General features: G+C 42.0%; 3 protein-coding genes across 14 annotated transcripts in view; 2 read left to right on the top strand and 1 right to left on the bottom strand.

Annotated features, from left to right (window-relative positions):
- LOC137040042 (CD48 antigen-like) overlaps positions 1 to 19,179 on the bottom strand; it is a 117,821-nt gene that overhangs the window by 73,060 nt on the left and 25,582 nt on the right. The window lies entirely within an intron of this gene.
- Positions 1 to 19,179, top strand: part of LOC137040034 (carcinoembryonic antigen-related cell adhesion molecule 1-like) — a 57,387-nt gene that overhangs the window by 25,815 nt on the left and 12,393 nt on the right. For all 12 annotated transcript variants that reach the window (XR_010897811.1, XM_067415437.1, XM_067415444.1 and 9 more), the window contains 4 exons: positions 2,449 to 2,694; positions 13,704 to 14,021; positions 14,446 to 14,787; positions 15,113 to 15,249. Coding sequence is in view for 11 of the 12 variants with exons in the window: in XM_067415437.1 (XP_067271538.1) it covers positions 2,449 to 2,694; positions 13,704 to 14,021; positions 14,446 to 14,787; positions 15,113 to 15,249 (1,043 nt within the window). In the remaining variant the exon portion in view is untranslated. The remainder of the gene's footprint in view (positions 1 to 2,448; positions 2,695 to 13,703; positions 14,022 to 14,445; positions 14,788 to 15,112; positions 15,250 to 19,179) is intronic.
- On the top strand, positions 10,296 to 12,962 carry LOC137039408 (uncharacterized). The gene has a single exon (XM_067414723.1). The coding sequence runs from the start codon at positions 10,577 to 10,579 to the stop codon at positions 12,122 to 12,124; it is 1,548 nt and encodes a 515-aa protein (XP_067270824.1). The 5' UTR covers positions 10,296 to 10,576; the 3' UTR covers positions 12,125 to 12,962.

Below are 19,179 nucleotides of genomic sequence, written 5' to 3'. Positions count from 1 at the left end.
ATAGAACCGCTAAAAAGTTTTATTTGTATGCTTCCTCAGAAGGGAAGAAAGACATTTGATTAATATAGAGAATTAAAAATAATGTAAAAGAAAATAGGGCTGTTAGGCTTTTTGTGTGACTGGGATTTTAATATGAGGACAATAATATTTTGGTTTGCGCAGAGCAGAAGAGATAAGTGATACCTAAACAAGAATGATCACAAGGTGCAAGTATTTGATAGAGGAATAATGGGACAAGAGAAAGAGCCAGAAAGATGAATAATGACAAATTTGAATACTTTATAAAGACCATAGAAATAGAAATTTGTAAGTTCTTGGTAAAATTATTTAAAAGAAAATTGGTTTAAGTGCTAAGTTGGTCTAGTATCACTTTCAGATGACAGGAATCAAGAGGTTTAAGATTTTGGTAATTTGGAGCATACACCTAAAGAGTTTTAATGGATGAGCCGTTGAAAGATAAAGGGTACTTTAAAGGAAATCTTAATTAATAGATTTTGAACGTTTTGCTAATAACATGGGGTTGAAGAGTGATTTGAAAAATAATTGTGTAAAGAACTAATTGAATGTAATGAATGGATAATTGCATAGTTTTGATGAAAAGTTTTTCAACATTAAAAAATTTAGATCATAAATGATTGAGGATGTATATCAAGTGCAAATTAAATTTGGAAATGATAGCAGACCCTTCTTGTGTGCTGGTAAGAGAGGGTGAACAAATTTTTCTGAAAACAAAACCAAAATGGGTTTGCAAATGGCACATAACTGAACCTGGGTGGGCTAAAATTATTTGTGAATTGGGGCAAAATAAAATTTAGTCTGATGAGACAGATTTTTTGATGCCTGATGATTTACATTGCACATTACATATCGTAACAAAGAGGGATCAATTTTATGAAAACAAATGGTTTGAGGTAGAAAAAGACCTTTTGAAAGTTGATCAAATGTATTGGAATGAGAACGTGTGTGCGGTTTCAGTGAGCTTGTCAGAAATGCAGCTTCCTCTCTATTTGATAGCAGGGGAATGTGTGACTGGAGGAAGGTCAATGACACTCTGAGATACAGTGAGAAATTGGGGGGTTTTAATTCTGACTGTGAGCATGAAATTGAAGTAAAGCGAATTTTAACCACAATTGACAAACACACACGTGAAAAAGACAAATATGATGTTGAAAATTGAGGCAATTTTGGGTATTGAACCAGTGTTTGAATCACTGTTGAAAGAAGGCATTATTGTGTCATGTGACACCTGACCGGTGCGAACTCCTATCTTTCTTGGGGAAAAGATTAGGGACACAGGTCAGCCAACTGAATGGCGGTTTGTACAAGACTTGCAGGCAGTTAATTCGGCGGTGGCAGCAGCTGAGCAGGCCGTGATGGCCTCTAGAGAATTTGTGGGGTACTCTGGCATAACACTAATGGTTCCACATTCAGTGACTTTGATACTGCAAGAACAGAAGACATACCATTTGTCAGCAACACGATGGTTGAGGTATGACACGATTATGCTTGACATGCCAAACATCACCGTGAAACAATGCACAGTGCTGAACCCCGCCACACTCCTGCCAACAGAGGAGGATGGCGAGGAGCACCACTGCTGCCTAACAGCTCTTGAACAGGTGTGTACCCCGAGTCCTGACCTTTTGGACACACCTCTCGAAAATTGTGACAATGTCCTCTTTGTGGATGGCTCTGCTTACAGAGATGCACAAACAGGTTTAAGCAAAGTGGGTTACGCGGTAACAACCGACTTTGACACTTTGCGTTCGGGCAGCTTGCCACACAATTATTCGGCTCAAGCGGCAGAGCTTGTCGCTCTGATTGAAGTGTGCAAATTAATGGAAGAGAAATGAGTAACGATTTACACAGATTCGCGTTATGCGTTTGGGGTAGCGCATGATTTTGGGGCGTTGTGGAAACTGGAAATTTCTGAAATCTGATGGACGTCCAATTCTGAATGCTTCTCTTGTCTCTTCTCTTCTAGATGCTATCCTCTTGCCAAAACAACTTGCTATCTGTAAATGCGCAGCGCATACTAACAAGAAAGATTTTATCTCAACAGGCAATGTGAGAGCAGACACCGCGAAGGCCACGGCGGCAACGAAGCCAAAAGAACCAGTGTCTTTTGGTATCTGAAATAAACACAAATGCTTTGTCCTCCTTACAGAGAATGCAGATTTTCGGCACGACAGCGGGAAAACAACTGTGATGATGTGTGGTTGAGTAAAGATGGCAAGCCTTGTTTACCTCGAAATTTCTATCATCATTATGCTAAGTGGCTGCATGGGAAAGACCATGCAGCCAAAGGGGGGATGATATTGCAAATGAAAGACATGTGGTTCACAAAGGGGTTTACAACGTACGCTGCAAATTTTTGTAACAGATGCTTGATTTGTAACGCATACAATGTGGCAAGGGGAGTAAAATTTGTGTACATTTGTGTTTCAGGTTTTTCTGCTGCTGATCGAGATGAAGTGAAGAGAAAGTCAGTGATGGAGGGAGAACCGGTCACTTTAGATCCTGGTGTAATGAAAAACACAAATGATTCAATGATGTGGTATTTTAATGACGGTCTCATCGCTGAAATCACTGGAGATCAGAGTCAGATCTGTGCAGATGATCAGTGTAAAGAGAGATTCAGAGACAGCAGCTTCAGCATCACCAGAGTGAAGAGATTCAGTGTTTCTGTCAATGGTGAGTATATAATTTAGTTATTTAATGCATTTTCCTTTGAGGAATTTAAAGAACAGTTCAATATTTTAAATCATCCCAATAAGTGTTGGGTAGTGGACTAATGTTATTTGCATGACAAATGCCTAAAATACGTACATAATGTTGAGCTCACAGTGCTGTGATGCTGCTGTTGCTGGACTTTGAAAGTCACTTTATGGCCGAGCAAATGATTCGTCCAGCATTCCTTTGAACAGTTTCTTACTATCAACTCTGCAGCCGATGTTAATTTCCACACAATTGTGAAACACTAAAGCCAGGTAACATAGATCAGCAGATTAATATATAAACACACAATGTTATATACAGAGGTGGACAAAGTACACAACTTCATTACTTGAGTAAAAGTAAAAGTACTGCTAGTCAAATATTACTCCATTACAAGTGAAAGTTGTAAAAACTGATTTTACTTAAGTAAAAGTACATAAGTATTTGTTTTTAAAAGTACTTAAGTATTAAAGGTAAATTTCCTTTATGTCAACGCATAATTTTATTATTGTTGTATGAATGCACACTATGCCATCATGGTTTAAGTGATGCTCCATCCGACATACTAGCATATGTTTAACTTAAACTAATTTAAATACTTGTATAAAATTAAGAAAGCTCTTTACAAAGCTGCTGTCACTTTAAGCCCAAATGCATGGATCCAATACACTGATACACATCTGATATTCTCCCAACTGTTTACGTTAACTTAAGGCATAATCAACTTTATGTGAATACTCGCCAAAAGTAACATTTTGACATTTTTTTTTTTTCATTTTGCTAAACTGATCAGTGTTCAAAAAATGCTGGGAAATCATTGAACTTCACGTAACTTAAAAGAGATTCCTGAAATCCCTCCTTAAAAAGTACGATATTTGTCTTTCAAATGTGGTGAAGTTAAAGTCATAAGTTTCCATAAAAAATAATAATCAAGTAAAGTACAGATACTCAAAAAGTATACTTAAGTACAGTACTCAAGTATAGTTACTGTCCACCTCTGGTTGTATACACACACTTTTCATATGTAAAAAATATATATTTTTTTATTTTTGGCCTCATATCCTGACGAGTCTCATCAAGTTTTCCCATCGTCTATAACTTCCGTCTGATGAGGTCAAACGGATGCGATCAAGGATATATATGTACAGTCCCTGACAAAAGTCTTGTCGCTTGTGTACAAATTGACCTAAAGTGCCGCTGAAATATATTTCTAATCAAGATTTTTTTACAAGAAATGGCTCATTTTAATCCCACCAGCTTTTGTGATACTGTTTCAGTAAAAAAACTAAACTTTCAAAAAGTATTCTAATAATCACAGCTTGGTTAAGCCCATTGAGTCAATTTTTGCAAAGACATAAGTGTTGTCACCTTGTCATATGAGCTTCACCTGTGACTAATAATGGATCAATTAGGTCTCAAGTGTGTATAAAAAGAACCCCAGTACACTAGACCTTCACATCAACTGCAACTAGACCTCTGCAAACATGCCTAAGATTCACCCTGAGACTAAAGTTTTGATTATCAAGAGGCTGAAGACCAGATCCACTGCTGATGTGGCAGACACCTTCAATGTGTCTCAGCGTCAAGTACAGAGGATAAAAAAAGATTTGAAGAGACTGGAGACGTTTTTAACAAGCCCAGGTCAGGCAGACCCCGCAAGACAACTGCTCGAGAGGACCGTTTGTTGGCTCGAAAATCCAAGGCGAAAATCCAACATGAATCTTCTGTTGAATTACACCACAGTCGCCGCAAATATTGCAGGAGACCTACTGGAGCCAGAATGGATCCGAGATTCACCCGGAAAACAGTGAAGTTTGGTGGCGGAAAAATCATGGTCTGGGGTTACATCCAGTATGGGGGTGTGCGAGAGATCTGCAGGGTGGAAGGCAACCTCAATAGTCTAAAATACCAAGAAATCTTAGCTACCTCTTATATTCCCAACCATAAAGAGGCCAAATTCTGCAGCAGGACGGTGCTCCATCACATACTTCCATCTCCACATCAAAGTTCCTCAAGGCGAAGAAGATCAATATGCTCCAGGATTGGCCAGCCCAGTCACCATACATGAACATCATTGAGCATATGTGGGGTAGGATGAAAGAGGACGCATGGACGAAACCAAAGCATATTGATGAACTCTGGGAGGCATGCAAGACTGCTTTCTTAGCTATTCCTGATGACTTCATCAATAAATTGTATGAATCCTTGCCAAACCGCATGGATGCAGTCCTTCAAGCTCATGGAAGTCATACAAGATATTAAAGTTGGATCTCACCCCAGATAGCATGGTGACATTGATTCAATGTTGAAATTCCATCAGAATCATCATTTTGGTTGAGGTTGAAATTTCAATGCTAAGTAATATTGGATCAATGTTGAAAATTCAATGCTAACACCATACTGGACCAATGTTGAAAATTCACTGCTAAATAATATTGGATCAATGTTGATAATTCCATGCTTTTCAGTGTTGAAAAGACAAACATTGAATCAATGCTGATGTTTGGTCATCTTAATTCTCCACCGGTGAGGCTTACGGTCAATCTATCTGTCACATTATTCAACATGTTAAGGCAAGTCCAAATCAATTGGCTACATTTGTGTGAATTTGAGCACATTTATTATCCTCAAAGGATACGATGAGTACACCAACGAGTATGTGGATTCACAAAGAATACATAAATGTAAATTTTGTAATTGTAAGCCTTTAAATTTTCTTTAAATTTTTCTGGAAGAGTTCAAATTGTATGCATGTTTGATTTCTGACTCTTCCAATAAGAAAGCTGTAAAAACTATGAATCTTTTTAAAAGGTATATTATTTTCCTGCTTACTGGCATGTAATGTCATTCTGTGTTTCATGTTATTATAATAAAAAATGTAAAAAAAAAAAAAAGAACTTCTACCATAAATTTAGTCTATCAGTTTTAAATACATAAAAATGTAGCCTATTAATATTATTTAAATCATATAGAATGTACATGTATTTCATTATTTATCTAAAGAATACAGAGTTAATAAAGAATTTAGAATGTGTCCCTATCGAATGTGCCACAATCCAATCCAGTAGGTGGCGGTAATGCACCTTCAAGACATCCACCAATCAACCAAAGCAAGCGCAGCTGAACAGACTTCAATCGCGAAAAAGAGACACAGGACAACGACCATATTTTTTAGAGGTAAGTCGGCCTACAAAAATATAATTATAAAATTCATCTTAATTTTAATTTAGTGTTTTTGTTCATCTTTATGTGCTTCTCCTCAGCGCGTTAGAGTAAACTGCAATGTTAATAATAGTCACATGAGCGCCCTCGTAAGTTACACAACCAACGGCCAGGATAATCTTAATGCATTGAGTTTCAGTTTGTTTTTCACCAAACCATATCATATTTGTATTCATTTTTTTTCTTAAGATTGGCATATACACTGTGAATTGCGTCCGAATTCTGACTCGTGCAACTTTTTTTTTTTTTTTTTTTTTGTCGTGCGTCGTTTGTTGTGAGGTGTTCATCTATTTTATGAGATGATTTTAGTATTAAGATAATTCATCTGTGCGAGTAAAATTTGCATCTGTGGAAACGGTGCTGCACATGCATTCATTGACTTGTGAGTCGATCCTATTTGATTCATTTGGATTTTGACTCACAAGTCAATGAATGCGCGGCGCACATCCACAAACGTATCTTACTCATTGCACACACAGATGAATCATTTTGAATCACCCTATATTCGTCCAGTGTATAAACGAGAGGCGATCGGAAGGTTAGATGAATTTCTGGCTTGTCAGTAATTGTGTTCGCCACTCGTGAAAGTTTCTCACAGCTGAAGCAGAACTAGAACTGGTTGACCTGTTAGCACGGTGAGGGGAAATACAATCAGTTCATAACTCTGCTTCAGCTGTGAGATATCGTCACGAGAGCAGATCACAATTACATCATTACAGTTTAATCTTTAATGCAGCAAGAAAAAAAAGAAAAGAGTGAGATCTTTAAGTTCTGTAGGCAGCTATATCAAACTATAGAAATTTAGTAAACCGTTGTGCCTCCAGTTCGTGTTGTAAATGGAAAAAAAATCTCTTCCAAGCCACCATGTAGCCTATAAAGCTCCTCTTTTATTTTCTTAATTTAGCTATTTGGTCATTCATTTACTTGTTTCATTTTAAAATGTATAAGTCTATTTTAAAATGCATTAAATAGTCCTGAATTTAATGTTACCGTTTTAACTGGGATATCAAGATTTTGATAAAATTTCAAGTTTCACTTCATTTTGTAGTAGGTGATATTTGTAATGTATAATTAATCACATTTCCAAATATTTACTAACTTCTTGTTGTTCTCTTTCATCATCTCGTTTCGAGATCCACCTATGGGAAGGGCATCCGTACCTGACCTCTGCAGAAGCATCCAATTGCACCAAGTCTGACAAGACAGGCAGGAGCGCGCAGCCAATGCCCAGTAAGGCCCCACCCCTTACCAGCGGGCATATATGGGCTGCATACGCTACTGTACATCATTTGACATTCGCTTCTCGCGATCTCTGCACTGACACAGTTCGGTTAGATTTGCGCTGCTCACTTATTGTCTGCAGGAGGAAATATCGCCAGATCAGCCTCCACCGGGCGTGACAGTTCTATTCTGCCACATTCTGTGTCTGCATTCGGAGCCGCTCGCGCTCTCGTCCGTCTTCCTGTTCCACGGCTGCCGCCACGGACCTTTCTGAGTTTTTCGCGGGTATGCCGCTCTCAGTCTTCTCCTTCTGTGTCTAGCCTATTACGGCCGCGTGTGGGTCTCTTATCGCCGCTAAGGATTTTCACCCTTTCTGTGTGGTCTGCTTGGGCCTCAAGCACGCAGAGGAGGCAATAGAGAACCCGGAGAACTGCAGTTACTGCCTGGTACTGCCTAAGAAACTCCTGCGACACCGCCTTAAAGTTGCCGCTACTCAGTGTGGCGAGCTCGACTTGTCGTACTCTGATATGGAACACGGCGACGACAGCGCGCTACCGGGGACCTCTCGGGGCGCGACGGCTCTTGTTTTGGCTGACCAGCCCAATCCTGAGTTCCCCGAAGAGGACATCTTCACGGGTAACCTCCCGCTCGCCGACGATCTTGCCGGGTCCGGTGATTACGACGACGTGGGCCTTCTTGAAATTTCGGAGGACGAGGAGGCCATCCCGCCCTCTGTTATTCCCCAGGCTAGCGCCCCCGCGGCCTTGCCGCAATCCATCCTCCTGGATGTTTGTTAGCGAGCGGCCGCTCGTCTCAACATTAAATGGCCGGCTCCACAGAGCGCCACCGACCAGGAGAGGGATATTTATGACGGTAAAGTGTTGGGAGCCCCCCCCGGCCCGAGGAAAGAACTTTTTCCGTTCTTCCAGCGTGCGCTAAGCACATGAGGCACTACTGGAACGACCCGCTCGATCTTAAACACGGTCTCGCGGGGCTGGAGGTTAAAGATATGGCGGCTCGCGGCATGGGCGAACCGCCTGCCATTGAGCCCTCCATTGCCAGACACCTCAACCCAGTCCAGGGAGGGCTGCCCGCCCCCCCGAAGCCGGTCCATCCTGTTAGGAAGGTTTTTCTGCCTCGGTGCACCAGGCCGTTTATAAATCCTCGGCCTTGGCTGTTAGGACTCTGAATGTCTCCTCCCTCCTTTCCGCTTACCAAGCGGAGATCCTGGACGATCTGGGCCAGCAGTTAGATAAGGGATCTTCTCCCTCTCCTGCACTGTGGAAGGAGATCATCACGGTTAACGACCTCGTTCTCCGTAATGCTCGTCAGGTCGTCCAAACCTGCGGGCGCTCTATGGCGCTTTCCGTGGTAGGAGAGCGCTCGCTCTGGCTCAACCTGTCTGGTCTCCCGTATAGCGAAAAGAAACGTATCGCAGGCGCCCCGGTAGAGCCCGGCCGGGCTCTCTTTGGCCCTGCAGTTGCTATGATGCAACAACGATGCGACGACAAGAAGGAGCACGAGGCCTTCATATTGTATCTTCCCAGGAAGACGGTCCCACGCCAGGCGCCCCCTGTGCGTTTGCCTAACCCCCCCGGTCCCGGGACGTAATTTTAATCAGGTCAAGGAAAAGCCTCGAAAGAAGTTTTCTGGGCTTTCTTCCTGCCCCAGAACCCCTGTCCAAAGGACGGAAGGTTCCTGCTGTAGGGTGTCCCCTTCCCGTGGCTGCCCAGCCCATGTGTTTAGTGGACGATGTGTGTTCCCCCCTGTTCAAGGGGATTGTCGTGAGGAAAAGTTCAAAAGCAGTGTAACCACACCGCACATTCTGTGTTCCCCTCACCCAAATAATAAAGGCTTCGGCCCCAGTGTTTCCCAGAAAACACAACACACACAGAAACACAAAAAACACAATAAATCTAACGAATCAAATGAATTCGTCACAGCGAGATACCCTCTCAATGTAGGGAAATACCCTTTCTCTCGTAATGGTGAACCTGCACGTGTCGTCCCTAGTTTCTCCACTAGAGGGCGCCATTGCATCACAAATAAGCCAGCTAGGCATGCTCGAAGCCAGCACGGCCCGGACGAGCATACACACGAGCTGTGTGTCAGCAGCCTGGCTTACTGTATTGCGCATGATATTACAGGGCTATCGTCTGCAGATTGCTATGAAACATCCACGTTTCAGCAGCGTTCTCTTTTCTCACACAGAGGAAAGCACGGCCCACGTCCTGAAGGAGGAAATCTCCTCTCTTCTAAACAAAGGTGCGATTCAGGTGGTTCCCCACAATCTGATAAACCAGGGTTTCTTTTCCCGTTATTTCCTGGTCCCAAAGAAGGACGGTTCCCTCCGTCCTATTCTGGACCCCAGGGTGTTGAACAAACATTTGAGGAAATACAGATTCATAATGTTAACCCTTGGTTCGCTCGCCCGTGTCATGAAACGGAATGACTGGTTCACATCGGTCGATCTGAAAGATGCTTCTTTCCACATAAGCATTTATTCACCACACCGGAAGTTTCTTCGTTTCGCCTATCAAGGCATTTGTTACGAACTCACGGTGCTTCCGTTCGGGCAAAAATTAAGCCCCCGAACTTTCTGTTTGCGTGTGGAAGCGGGCTTCACTCCCCTAAGAATGTCTGGTCTACGGATCCTGACATACATATGCGATTGGCTCATCATAGCCGATTCGAGGGAAAAGGTGTTGCAGGACACCTCCCGTGTGCTCGCGCACACCCGATCTCTGGACTTCAGGGTGAATGTGAACAAGAGCAACTTTACACCCAGTCAGAGGGTGATCTTCCAGGGCATGGAGCTGAACTCAGTCTCCATGCGAGCGCGTCTCTCTCAAGAGCGCGTTCTCTCTCTGACGGACTGTCTGTCACAGTTCAGAGAGGGGGCGAGGGTGCGATATCGCACATGTCTCAGGCTACAGGGTCTTATGGCTTTAGCTATCCAGTTTTTGCCACTAGGACCCCTGAGGATGAGGGCGTTCATGAAATGGGTTTTGTCACTACATTTCAGCCCGTTACACAATCTTTGCCGCTCTGTAACAGTGACGCGCACCTGCGCTGCAGCTCTGCGCCACTGGAAGAGCGCGGACTTTTACGCACAGGGTACCCCTCTGGGGACTGTCATGTTGCGTAAAGTCGTGACGACGGACGCGTCCCTAACAGGCTGGGGTGCCACCCAGGAGGGCAGAACTGTGAACGGTTTGCGGCCGAGCAAACTACGTTCAGAGCACATAGATTATTTAGAGCTTCTAACCAATTAGAAGGCTCTGAATCATTTTCTGCCTCGTCTGCAGGGACATCATGTGCTCGTACGCTGCGACGATACCACGACAGTGGCTATCAATCGTCAAGGCGGCGCACGCTCGCCGAAGCTTCATGCCCTAGCTTACAAGCGTTTGGTATGGAGCGGGCGAGTTTTCCTGTCGTTACGCGCGACTCATGTTCCGGGAATTCTGAACAGAGGCGCAGATCTTCTATCGAGGGGGAACCCGCTCTTCGGAGATTGGCACCTCCACCCTCAGATAGTAGACATGACATGGATGAGGCTACGGGCGCCCGTAGATCTGTTCGCCTCGCGCGAAAACAGCCATTGTCCTATGTTCTTCTCGCTAAAGGACTTGGACGCGCCCCTCGAGGTGGACACACTGGCCCACCCGTGGCCCAGAGTGCTGCTGTATGCCTTTCCTCCCCTGTGCCTGATAATTCTCACACTGGCCAGGGCGAGAGAGGGGGGTTTTTCTCTCATCCTGATAGCACCCAGGTGGCCCAAAGCGCCGTGGCTGGCAGAGATAATCCCTCTGTTGTATGCCCAGCCGTGGTGCCTCCCCCTCCGCACAGACCTATTGTCTTAAGCGAACGGGGAGATTTATCACCCACACCCGGACAGGGTAGCTCTCTGGGCTTGGCCCGTGAGAGGACGAACCTAAGCGCGTTAGGGCGTCCCCCGCGCGTGGTGGCTACTATACAGAATGCCAGGGCCGTTTCTACACGGTCCTTGTATGGCTGTAAGTGGCAGGTGTTCGATGAGTGGTGTGATGGGCGGGGTCTCACGTCATATCAGTGCTCAGTCGCTGATATCTTGTGTTTCCTCCAAGACCTTATGGATAAGGGCAGGTCTTTTTCCACTATTAAGGTCTATCTGGCAGCTATCTCTGCTTGTCATGTGGGTTTTGAGGGCTCAACGGTTGGGCAGCATTCTCTAATCCGCAGATTTATGAAGGGCGCCCGTCGCTCGTTGCCAGTCATTAGGAGAACGATCCCTGAATGGGACCTCTCCATGGTGCTGGAAGCTCTGTCTCAATTCCCTTTTGAGCCTCTGGGGAATATTCCCCTGAAGTTGCTGTCCTTCAAAACAGCCTTGCTCTTGGCCTTGGCGTCAGCCAAACGTGTCAGTGAGTTACATGCACTCTCGGTCCACCCCTCGTGCATCAATTTCTCTCTGGGTGGAGATAAGGTTTTCCTCAAGCCTAATCCAGCATTCATGCCGAAATGTTTCCCTGCGTTCACATCGGAGGTGTTGGAGCTATCCGCTTTTCACCCTCCGCCCTTTTCCTCCGCGGAGGATCAGAGGCTAAATGCCCTGTGTCCAGTCCGTGCGTTACAAACGTATGTGTCTAGGACCAGCGCGTTCCGGAAGAGTGACCAACTCTTCGTTTCATGGGCTCCTCCTCGCAAAGGGGATCCCCTGTCTAAACAACGCCTCTCACATTGGCTTGTGGACGCTATAATCTTGGCATATGAATCAAAGGGAGTGCAACCCCCAGGGAACATCAGAGCTCATTCCACGAGGGGCTTGGCCGCCTCTTGGGCTCTGTTCAGGGGAGTATCACTGCAGGACATCTGTTCTGCGGCCAGTTGGGCTTCTCCCCATACGTTTGTGCGTTACTACAGGCTGGATGTCACCAGAACCTCAGTAGCACATTCGGTCTTGGGGGTGGGGTCTTCCTAACCCTGCCTTCTTTATGCGTGCCACACATAGCCTATGTTTCATGTCCTGCTTCACACCGCAGTTACACGGTTGCGTCGGTGTGGCGAGTTCATGATTATGAGACGCGTCGTGCACCGCCCCTCGGGGTGACCGTCTTTTTCTGGCTAACAGGACCTCACTGTGAGTGTATTGGGCAATCGGGGAGCTGTCCATGTCTCTCCCATAGGTGGATCTCAAAACGAGATGATGAAAGAGAACAATAGGTTGCTGTCCACTCAGTAACCTACTCTCCACTCGATGTTTCAGAGAACCGGGGTTACGACAGTAACCTATTGTTTTAGATGCTGTGAATGCTGATAAAAAGAGGCGTCAGAGTTTATCTTTGCTGGGATGGTGCAGAACTGGCTCCATTACAACCTGAAAGCCTTCGGGGCATTGCTCATGGTGGAAACCCCTGAGTTTGGAGTATTTTATTCTTTCTTCTACCTTCTTTCTTTCAGTAGTACTGTGTCATTTCTGTATTTATTGGCAAGTTTACATTTGTATTTACTTCCATTTTGCAGATGCACGTTGTCATGTTTTTCCAGGCTCTTCTCATTTGGGTCATAAATTCAGATGTAATTGTTTCAAGTCAATGTGAGATTTCCTGTTGTAACTGTGGGGGCATAAATAAAGACATTTGCATGTAAACTGAAGGATGTTATTTACTTTGAGTGACTTTTTGATGCAAAATCATATCGATTGCAGCCACACATGGTCTCTGATTAAAATGAATAAAATAAAGAGACAAATGAACTGGCATAGAATCCTGCTGTACATAAAGCAAGATTGATCTATTTTTCATTGTTGAAATAACATTATTTCAGGGTGCAAACCTGATGAAAAATCAATGTTATATTTCAATAATGATTCAATGATATTTTGATTGATGCATTAACATTGATTCAACATTGATTCACTTAAATAAGTGGTTTAATTTTAGTTGGAAAACTATTGATTTTAAGCCCATCTTGATCTATTTTTCATCGTTGAAATAACATTTCAGGGTGCAAACCTGATGAAAAATCTACATTCTCAACATTGACATCTCAACGTTGATTCAATGATATTTTAGTTGATGCATTAACATTGATTCAACGCTGATTCACTGTTTGTCTGCTGTCTGGGACAGCACCACAACTTAATTTGCTGACATATTTTTGTATTTGCAGTAAATTTGTTCAATTTCTGTATAGGTGACAAAACTTTTGTCTTGCCAAAATTTGACCTTTCTGTCTTGATTAAATGATAAATATTTTTTCTATGAAAATTATTTATTTCAGTGCATTAAACATCATTTGGGAGGGTTTTAGCTTTTCATATGAGCTATTTCTAACACCAATTAATTAATTAAAAGTCAGGTTAATATCAGGTATTTCTAGAAAATAGATAAGCGACAAGACTTTTGTCAGGGACTGTATAGAAACCTCATTAGGGCCTGTGCGCATCGGTCGTGATCGTGTCTGTTTATTACAGTTTTCTACTAACAATCTTCATGATCTGTAGAAAAAAAAACTTTTCACAACACTATTATTATATCCTTTAGTTTTTTCTTCTTAAGGTGTTTCATCAGTTGAAGTGTCAGTGATGGAGGGAGATTCCGTCACTCTACACACTGGTGTTGAAACAAGCCATCAAGAGAAGATTAAATGGTATTGTAATGACACTCGCATCGCTCAAATCAGTGGAGACCTCAGTTATATCTGTACAGATGTTCAGTGTAATGAAGGTACTGAGAGATTCAGAGACAGACTGAAGCTGGATCATCAGACTGGATCTCTGAACATCACTAACACCACAACTGAAGACTCTGGAGATTATAAACTGAAGATCATCAACAGCAGAGACTATGAAAAGATCTTCAATATTACCGTCCAAGGTGAGTAATTCAATGAATGTTTTAATGCAGTTTAAAAAGAACATTGTTAATGTTATTTTGGATTTTTATTTGAGTTATTCTCTTAACCTGTATATGAATTCACTTACAGTACATAGATAATCTCGTGCAGTTTGTAGAATGATCTCGCTTTACACCATTAAACAGGTAGTTCTGATTTAAAACTAAATCATTTATTGGCAAGCTTTTTCTTGAAGCTCCAGTTGAGTTCAGATGGAGTCGACAACATTTAATCACACCTTCTCTGATCGACAGCTGTATAAATAAGGATTTAATGTAAAATGTGTTACATGCACAAAAGGTTTCTTTTCAGATTGAAAAGCGCGAACAGAATTTTGTCATGTTGTGGAGTATTTGTTTGTTTTCCACAAAAAGATCCTCCATCATCTGTTGGTTTGTGTTTCAGGTGTTTCTGCTGCTGATCGAGATGAAGTGAAGAGAAAGTCAGTGATGGAGGGAGAATCTGTCACTTTAGATTCTGGTGTAAAGAAAAACACAAATGATTCAATGACGTGGTATTTTAATGACGTTCTCATCGCTGAAATCACTAGAGATCAGAGTCAGATCTGTGCAGATGATCAGTGTAAAGAGAGATTCAGAGACAGACTGAAGCTGGATCATCAGACTGGAGCTCTGACCATCACACACACCACAAACACAGACTCTGGACAATATAAACTACAGATGATGATCAACAACAGCAGCTTCAGCATCAACAGAGTGAAGAGATTCAGTGTTTCAGTCACTGGTGAGTATATAATCCAGTTTCCTTTGAGGAATTTAAAGAACAGTTCAATGTTTTAAATCATCCCAATAAGTGTTGGGTAGTGGACTGTTTTAAAAAGTGAATTTAAACTCCATAACACATTGACTATGTTATTTGCATGACAAATGGATAAAATACATAATGTTGAGCTCACAGTGCTGTGATGCTGCTGCTAAAACAATAGATGGTGCCATTAATCAGATAAATAACTAATGAGCAAAATAGAAAGGTGTAAATATCAGTTAAAGACATTGGTAAATGGATGTATTGTCATTCTCTCTCTAATATTCTGTCTGTCTGTCTTCAGCTGTTCCAGGTTCAGGTCTGTCTGCAGGTGCTGTAGCAGGAATAGTTATTGGTGTTCTGCTGGTGTTTGCTGCTGTTGGAACCGCTGCTGGGATTTACTATCGCCACAGGATCTATACACCACCAACAGCACAGAATGTGAGTATTACATACAGCTAATTTTCTGTGTAAAAAGACTTTAAAAGAACAGTGGTATTAATTATATTAATATTATTATTATTTATTATTATTATTATTATTATTATTATTATTATTATTATTATATAATTCTAATTCATTTTTATTGTAGGCAGTAACATAACTGTAAACTGTGAACACTACAGAAATAGATATTCACTAGTGAGGCGATGTCAAAACAATCAAACACACTAATAACAGTTTAAAGGGGGGGTGAAACACTCAGTTTCAGTCAATCTCATGTCAATCTTGAGTACCTATAGAGTAGTATTGCATCCTTCATATCTCCGAAAAGTCTTTAGTTTTATCATATTTATAAAAGAAATATGGGCTGTACCGAGTCTTTCCGGAAAAAACCGAGCGCCTGGAGGCGTATCGTGTGGGCGGAGCTAAAGAATGACAAGCGCGCAAAGCGGTGACGTCCTCAAGTGTGGAGAAACCCATCTATAAGCGCGTTTCCATTACCCTTCAAATTGCGCAAATTGAAATTGCGAATTGAAAATACGCCTAATGGAAACGCGGCAATTTCGCAAAAACTCCCATATATCGCAAAAAAGTTTTTACGCTCTCATGAGGTGGTTTTTCAGGCGATTCGAAAAAGGACATTTTCGCAAAACTGCAATGGAAACGTTTTTTTCGCATTTACAGGTGCGGTGACGCATTGCTGCAACATAGGGCCTATATATTCTATTTTCCACTCAATTGTGTCATAATAACAAGATAATGTAGTTAAAAGGACATATATTTTCTCCTAATAAGGACTACAGGCTATATATACTGTAATTAAGACATATATTCAAGAAATGTATTAAAACAGAAAGAGCTAGCCTATAATAGTTTCAGCCTTACTCAAAGGCAGAGGAAACAGGCCAGTTACGCACGTCAATCCATTCCAGACGATCTTAGTTTGCTTCTTATCTAATAAACAGGCAATTAATTGATGAAACATCGATCAAAATAAAAATACAATTTATACAAAACTAAATATATTTTTTAAGAAAGACTTTCTAGAAAATAAAACTCGAAGTGATCAAAATCATGTGACTCTCCAGGTCTCAAACATATTGCGATTCTTACTCATGCTGCTCACTTTTCATAATCAACATATAAATTAAAATAATAATATTACAGGCTAATGTTTAGGCCTAAACGCAGCCTATTTAGTTTCGTAGTTAGGCTATGTTTTCTTTAACCCACGGCAGATAAAAGCGCTGACGGTCTCATTTTTCCTTCTTCCTTTAAGAGAGATGAAACAATTTACAATACTCTTGTCATTTTTAGCTCTACAGATGAGTTCAAGACATAATTATAAACTATAAACTGTCTATTTTTATTTGTGGACTCAGGGAACTAATTATTTTGCATGCACTCACTCCAAACGCGGTCTCCATTTCAAAAAATTTATTTCGTTTATTAAATGCCAATTTTTTCTTTTCCAAAGCATTTCTAAAATCAATTCACATGCCCATCAAACGAAATATCTAGCCAAAATAACGAAAGTGGTAAAAATAAAAATAAAACATTTGAGTTAACATGCAAATTCAAACATTTCGCTCTACTCTATATGCGTCAACCTGCCGCGCTTAAAAGGCGATCATTCTTTACAGATGATGGTTCGGTTTGGAGAGAAGACTAGATGGAGTTCTTTATTAAACTCATAAAAGACAATATAGGATTACAGTAATACTGGATTCTAAACACAGAAATGCTACATTATCATGAAGACCTTGAAGCAGATCTGACACACACACACACACACACACACACCTCATATCCGTGCCGCTTCAGTAACCTAAGGGGCTTTCCTTGCCATTAATGCTTGGATAACATATGTCTCCTTCCAATAAAAATAATGGCTAGTGTGATGGATGGGATATACAAACCTACCAAGTGCCATCATTTTGGAATGACATATCGTGAGAGGAAAGTAATATGTTTTAGTCGCATAACTGCAGCTATGGAAACGCTGTCATTTCGCAACAGTTTTTTATCGACATTTAAGAAATATCGCAGAAGTTTTTCGCAAATCTGTAATGGAAACGCAGCTTATCTCAGCTAATACAGATAATGATCCACAATCAAATCTGAGGCTGAAATAAATTGAACAGGAGAAACGGCAACATCAGGATGTCCGTCTCTGTGGTATGTACTGTATTTAGGGGCCTTTGTGTGCAGTTTATGAGGACATGATTCGGTTTATGGACTATTGTATGTGACTAGACCTTAGAGGTAGCAAGCAAAACGGTTTTACACGTCAGAGTCAGAATAGTGTAACGTTATACAGAACAACAATGGAGTAACCGTTAGCGCATTTGAATGACGAAGCACGCGATCGTATCGTTTACTGATGTTTACTCATGCGACGGTAGCCAATAGCAGCAGGGCCGGCGCTAGCCATTTGGGTGCCCTAAGCACAAATGCTTGGCGGTGCCCCCCCCCCCCCCCACCCCACCCCACCCCACCCCCCAACCAACCAACCAACCAAAGAAATAACTACCATTCAGAATTTCTTAGTTAGGTTCTCTTTACTTCCAAAATAACTGCTGCAAATGAATAATTGGAACTGAAAAATGTAAACACAAAGTTAAAAGTGCAAAAAAAGTTTAGTGCAAATAACAGTATAAGTGTATGAATTTTATGAAGTATGAATTTTAAAGTGCACATTTTAAACTGCAAATAACCATGCATAACTGCACAGTAGAAATTACTCAACAGAGGGACTACATCTCTATAAAGAGACCATTCTGCTATTCTATAGAACTATATTAAACATTTTCACTACCATCAGTTGTCAGAGGCCCTACAGAGGCACACGCCTACATTTCCTAGCTGCAAAATCAGCTATCAGGTCATCATATGACAGTTTCTGAGCCACGTCCCCATTGATGCTGATGACAGCCAGACCACTTAAATGCTCCATATAAACACCTCAATCGGAATAAAAATGCCCAAACCGAATGAAATTGTAATCGGTTTGAGAGGGGTGGGATAAACCTTTTCATGAACTGATCAAACGAAAAGTTTCACCATGTAAACGACCTGACCCGATTACTTTTGAGTGTGCGTCCTTATATGACGCGATACACAGCGCGCACCTTCACCACTGAAGAGTGCGCGCCGCGGCGCGCTCACACCAGGTTATAATGTTGAGAGGAAAGTTAATTTTTCTGAGGGGTAAACTTTTTATTTTGTTAGAAGTTATTAAGATAATGTTGGCATAATGCCACAGACAGCTTGGCAACACCCTCTCATATTAACAGCGTTTGTCCCAGCACTTTTTACTTCAAAAACGTGCATGTAAACGTGGCTATTGTCTTACCTGCAAGCGACCCGCGAGCATCATCCCGCTGTCTCTTCTTTTTTCTTTTTTCCGCCCCCGACTCTTGGTGCCTTTTCGAGGCCATGTCTGAGGTCGGTGTCTGCCAAATTTGACATTGATTGAGGCATAATCGAACAGACCACTGGGAGGTGGGGAAGGGGGGGGCACCAGAGGGAGACTGGCACAGAGATTCACCTTTTTCTCGACTAATTTGGTCTAGGCCTATATTACTTTTGTATTGCTTTTGTATATTAACATGCTTTTAGAAATATTTTATTTGTCATTTATACTAGTAGCCTATTGTCATGATTTTTTCACGACCCAGATTTTTTGGTGCCCCCCCAAGCACTTGGTGCCCTACGCGCAGTGCGTGATGTGCGTGTGCGGAGCGCCGGCCCTGAATAGCAGAGACATTTGAAGTTGATTTACTCACCGGCATCTTCCAAAGCAGGACCGCTCTGTCAAAAACACACTTCTTTGGTATGATTTGGTGAAGTCCTGTGACAGCAGTGACCGTGGAAATCCACTTTGCGACGCGACTGAAGCGATGCCTTGAAGCTTCCCGTCATTTC

This window comes from Pseudorasbora parva, chromosome 14 (genome assembly GCF_024679245.1).
Source record: "Pseudorasbora parva isolate DD20220531a chromosome 14, ASM2467924v1, whole genome shotgun sequence".
Lineage (NCBI taxonomy): Eukaryota > Metazoa > Chordata > Actinopteri > Cypriniformes > Gobionidae > Pseudorasbora > Pseudorasbora parva.
Note: the sequence above shows the minus strand (reverse complement) of the source record. Positions and strands in the feature narration are given on the sequence as shown.

Coding starts and splice junctions, on each gene's coding strand:
- LOC137039408 (XM_067414723.1), top strand. CDS start 10,577: ATGGAGCGGGCGAGTTTTCCTGTCGTTACGCGCGACTCATGTTCCGGG.